Below are 5000 nucleotides of genomic sequence, written 5' to 3' on the forward strand. Positions count from 1 at the left end.
CAGTGTCTGGGTTTCCTCTCTGTGTTCAGGAAGGCTGCGGACTGTCCCCATACCCACTGCCAAGTGTCACATGTTTCACTGGGACAAGGACAACTTTGGTAAACATGAGAGGAATTTTACAATGTCATAATCTCTCTCTCTCTCTCTGTCTCTTCCTCTTTCTCTCTGTCTCTGTCTCTCCTTCTGTCCTTCTCTCTCTGTCCTTCTCTCTCTGTCTCTCTTTCTCTGTCTCTCTTTCTCTCTCTCTCTCTCTCTCTCTCTCTCTCTCTGGACAACCTTTGACCCTTTGACTTTCATTGGGACACACACCTGTGACCCCACCGTCGTTCCCAACCCACTGAGCTTAAGCAATAACGTGTGTAGCGACTACCGGCGTTCAGATCCCGCACGACCCGCCAAGCCACCTCCCCCCCGACACGTTCACCCCAACGTTCTCTGCCGTCTCCCCAGACATCCTGAACACCCTTCTGGAGAAGGAGCAGGCCGGCCTCCCGACCTCCGATGACGAGGAGGAGGAGGAGGACGACGACGAGGAAGGCGCAGAGATCGACCTGGAGGAGGAGGAGGAGGAGGAGGAGGTGGAGGAGGAGGGGGGGGCGGAGCTCGAGGAGGAATTCGGCTCCATGTCCTTCATCCCCAACGACTACTGCGGCGGCAGCAACCGCGTCTCCACCTTCTCCACCGTCTCCTCCCTCTCCACCACCTCCAAGGACTCCATGTTCTCCACGCTGTCCGTGGCCTCCGAGAGCTCCGCCCCCTTCCACTTCTCCTCGGGCGTCGACAGCGACTTCTTCGAGGACCTGGACGACTCCCCCTCGCCGCCGCCCGCCTCCGCCCTCCTCGCCGTCTGCGAGCGGAGCCCCAAGCACGGCAAGGCCCGGCTCAGCCAGCACCTCTACCGCCTGTTCAACACCAAGCCCCGCCAGAGCCCGCACCTGGTGCGCGCCAAGAGCCTGGGCGTCCACGAGTCCCGGGACCTGATGGCGGTCCGCTCCAAGCGCTCCAACTCGCTGCCCCAGCAGGTCCGCCGGCGCGGCGCCGAGTCCGCCACCCCCTCCCCCCCACCCCCACCCCGGCAGACCCTCCGCCACGTGTGCTTCCGCCGGAGGCCCATCCTGAGCAGCGACGACGAGGGCGACAAGGTGGTGACGCTGCGCGTGGTGGTGTTCGGCGCCGACCACGTGGCGGGCAAGGTGGCGCGGGCGTACAGCAGCCTGCGGCGGCGGGAGAACGAGTTCCCGCGCCTCAGCAGGGCGTTCCGGCTGCGCTTCTACTTCGTGCCCGTGTTGCGCGCCGGCGGTGGTGGCGCCGGCGGCGGCGGGGGGGTGGGGCTTATGGGCGGCGCCACGAGGTGCCCCAGCCCCGTGGTCTCGTCCAGGAGTCCGACGAAGGGGGCGGTCTCCAACACCGTGAGTAGATAGAACTCTATTAATACATCCATGATAGAACCCTACAGAGCTACGTATGGATAGAATTCACTTCCTGTCTATAGAGCCTTCGTGACACTAATTATGTATTTCGGTCGACACTCTATCCAGGGACCGAATGTGGACTACTTGATGTAGATCGAATTTTGAAGTTTGACAAAAGCATAAATGCCTCCTTCCCTTCATTTAAGGGACACACACACACACACACACGTGCCATTCTCAGCATGATTTGGTGCTAAACAGGACCTGTGGATGATGTGTTTAACGCAGGACCAGAACCTCCTGGACAGCACCAATGACATCGCCCGCTTCGTGGGCATGCTGGACCCCTGGTACGAGAGGAACACGCTGAGCCTGCTGAGCCTGCCCCCCGTGGTGGTGTGCCAGGTGATACACCGCCCCGCCCCCTCACCCAATCTCATTACAGCCGCTTGCAATGGGCTCCGAGATCGACCGTCGGACGCAGTCCTCGCGTATTTTGTCACTGGCGATAGACCGTGCCCCGGCTGATAAGGCCGCGGTGGTGTAGCGGTCTGAGCACGGGGACTGGGGTTCGAGTCCCGCTCTCGCCTGATCCGAATGTGGTCGGATCCCGCCGGGGGGGGGGAGTGGCATATTGGGCCGCCACTCCCGAGGGAGGTTAGTTAGTTTAATTTCGGCATGAGGGTCCGTCGCTCTACGGCGACCCCCGTCTGGTGTGGGAGCCACGGTCACGGGCTTGAGAGAGTCAGGTAGCTGCTCTCTCTTCTTGAGAGAGTCAGTTAGCTGCTCTCTCTTCTGCATCCCCGACCGCGGGGTCTTGAGATGGACCCTCCACAACAGCAACGGGACAATTGGACAATAGGTCGGGTGTGATTACCAAATACCAAATTTAAAGTCAAAGTAAATTTTATTTGTATAGCACATATTCATATAAGCAAAAGTAGCACACACACAGTAAAGTAAGTTTGTAAATAGTATATAAAAAATTAGAAAATAAAACAGGACATCATATATGATAAAAGAGAATAGAAAATTAAAACAAATATTTTTATTTTTTTTAAACATTGGATTATGGCAACAGTATTGCCCTTCCGACCGCAGGACCGATTGTAATATTAACGGGTCGATCTTTTTTCGCAGCAAACCTCAAAGACGTCAGAGTCAGAGTCGTACGACAGCTCGTACGAGGAGCCCATGTCCATCCTGGCCGACCTGGTACTGTACTACTGCCGCCATGCTGACCGCCCGGTACTGATCCAACTCTACCAGACCGAAGTGAGTCCTCTGGTTCTCTCTCTATCTCGCAGTCTGTCCCTCTTGGTGGCCGGAAGTACTGATTTCAAGTGTTTTACTCAATACCTAATGGTTATGGTTATGGTTGGTTAGGGTTAGGGTTTTATGGTTAGGGTTAGGGCGCCGTAAGTAGGCCGTGTGCCTTCTCTCGATCACTTTATTCTTCGAGCTGACTGTCTGTCCTGTCCGTTTCCTCCTACGCACATACGAAAGTCTGCACAGAGGAACTCATTTATGGGCTGGGCCGGACATTGAGCAGCCGTCACACACAACGTCCGCTTTGACTTGACTAACCCTGACCCCTGCTGTCGCCCCCGCCCTCCCCCCCACAGCTGACGCTAGCGGACGGCAAGACGATGACGGAGGTGTTCGTCCACTCTCTGGAGCTGGGACACACCGCCGGGACGCGGGCCATCAAGGCCATGGGTGAGTCTGACCCCGCCCCCCACCCCGCCCCGCCCCGCCTCAGCCCGTCAGCAGGGTTCCCTTCCCTAGCGGGCCGACGCATCACCCGTCACGGGGTCGCGGCGGGCCGTGACCTGCGGGCTAGCGGGGGAACATCTGCTTCCTACGCTCCGTGATCCAGTCGCTGAGGAGTTTCGTTTCTTCTTTTTTCTTCTTCTTCTTCCGCGCTCGAGCGGCCGGTCTCGTCCGCGTCTGAGCTGTGTTGCGTTCGTCTCCGCAGGTGCGGCCAGTAAGAGATTCGGGATCGACGGCGACCGGGAGGCGGTGCCTCTGACGCTGGAGGTCGTCTACAACAGGGTAGGTTGACGCTAGGCGGCTTCGCTACGAAATAAAGATGACTGTGGCGTGCTCTCGTCCGACAGCCTCGCCCCTCCCTCTCTCTCTCTCCCTCTCTCTCTCTCTCTCTCTCTCTCTCTCCCTCTCTTGTCTTTCTCACTCTCCCTCTCTCTCACTCTCCCTCTCTCTCTCTCTCTCTCTCTCTCTCTCCCTCTCTCTCCCTCTCTGTCTCTCTCCTCTCTCTCTCTCCATCTCTCTCTCCCTCTCTCTCCTTCTCTCTCCCTCTCTCTCGCTCTCTCCTCTCTCTCCCTCTCTCTCTCGCTCTCTTCTCTCACTTTCTCTCTCCCTCATCTCTCTCTCCCTCTCTCTCCTTCTCTCTCTCTCGCTCTCTCTCTCTCTCTCTCTCCCTTTCTCTGTCTCTCTCGCTCTCTCCTCTCTCTCTCTCTCTCAATTCAATTCAATATCCTTTATTGGCATGAATGTCAGGTGAACAATATTGCCAAAGCGTCAAGAAAAATATGATTCAATAATGACATGAGAAAACAATTAAGTAAACTCTCTTCCTTTCTCCCTCTCTCTCTCTCGCTCTCTCTCTCTCTCTCTCTCTCTCTCTCTCTCTCAGGTGGTGATCAGTGGGAGAAGCCAGTGGAAGAGAGCAGATAAGGTCTGCACCTCCATCAACCTGACCAAAGCTTGCAAGAACCCTGAGGATATAGGTATAATAACATAGTCATTACTAAATCAAGTAGTGTATTTGCAAAACATTTTGGATAATGCACCAAAAACCTTTTTTAAAAACATTTTAAAGCATTCAAGCATACTATGACATGCATAACTGAGAAAACAAACCTATTTTCGATCTCCTCCTCAAACTGTTTCAGACTCAAAGATGGAGTGCCTTCAGCTGACGATGACTGAAGTCCTGAAGAGGCAGAACTCCAAATCCAAGAAGGGCTTCAACCAGGTGAGCAGGAAGTGAGGTCACATCCCCGCGGCTTGTGGCCGAGACAGCATCGCAGCTCACGAGCGGCGGCGAGGCTGTTTACACTCTGTTTTTTTTATATAAAGCCGCTGAGAATCGTCTGCTGCACCATATCGCATGCGCTTTGCACCCTGGGAAAAAAAAAAAGTTTTCATCTAGATATCAGCCGGATTAAAAAGCCACTATAAAGACGCGCGCTCTGTTTGTCATCGCCTCGCTGGAGTTGAGGGTTCTGGTTTGCCGGAGCCTTTCCTGTGCAGTCGACTCCCATTGACTGAGACTTTTGTTTTGCTGCAGTACGCTTGTACTGATTACACAATGAAGTATGCTTGTATTGAGTACACAATGAAGTATGCTTGTATTGAGTACACAATGAAGTATGCTTGTATTGAGTACACAATGAAGTATGCTTGTATTGAGTACACAATGAAGTATGCTTGTACTGAGTACACAATGAAGTACGCTTGTATTGAGTACACAATGAAGTACGCTTGTATTGAGTACACAATGAAGTACGCTTGTATTGAGTACACAATGAAGTAGACATTAGGTAAGAGATACCGTGTGGCCAG

The 5000-nt window shown here is 54.4% G+C and overlaps 1 protein-coding gene across 1 annotated transcript in view; it reads left to right on the plus strand.

The window, feature by feature from the left end:
* Positions 1–5000, plus strand: part of pik3r5 (phosphoinositide-3-kinase, regulatory subunit 5) — a gene marked incomplete at both ends in the record, with an annotated part of 13864 nt that overhangs the window by 4991 nt on the left and 3873 nt on the right. Inside the window, 9 exons of the mRNA XM_084441423.1 lie at positions 30–98; positions 451–537; positions 595–1409; positions 1701–1817; positions 2553–2687; positions 3038–3131; positions 3391–3467; positions 4069–4162; positions 4328–4410. Coding sequence (XP_084297549.1) covers positions 30–98; positions 451–537; positions 595–1409; positions 1701–1817; positions 2553–2687; positions 3038–3131; positions 3391–3467; positions 4069–4162; positions 4328–4410 — 1571 coding nt within the window. The remainder of the gene's footprint in view (positions 1–29; positions 99–450; positions 538–594; positions 1410–1700; positions 1818–2552; positions 2688–3037; positions 3132–3390; positions 3468–4068; positions 4163–4327; positions 4411–5000) is intronic.

Source organism: Borostomias antarcticus (assembly GCF_949987555.1).
Source record: "Borostomias antarcticus genome assembly, chromosome: 7".
NCBI lineage: Eukaryota > Metazoa > Chordata > Actinopteri > Stomiiformes > Stomiidae > Borostomias > Borostomias antarcticus.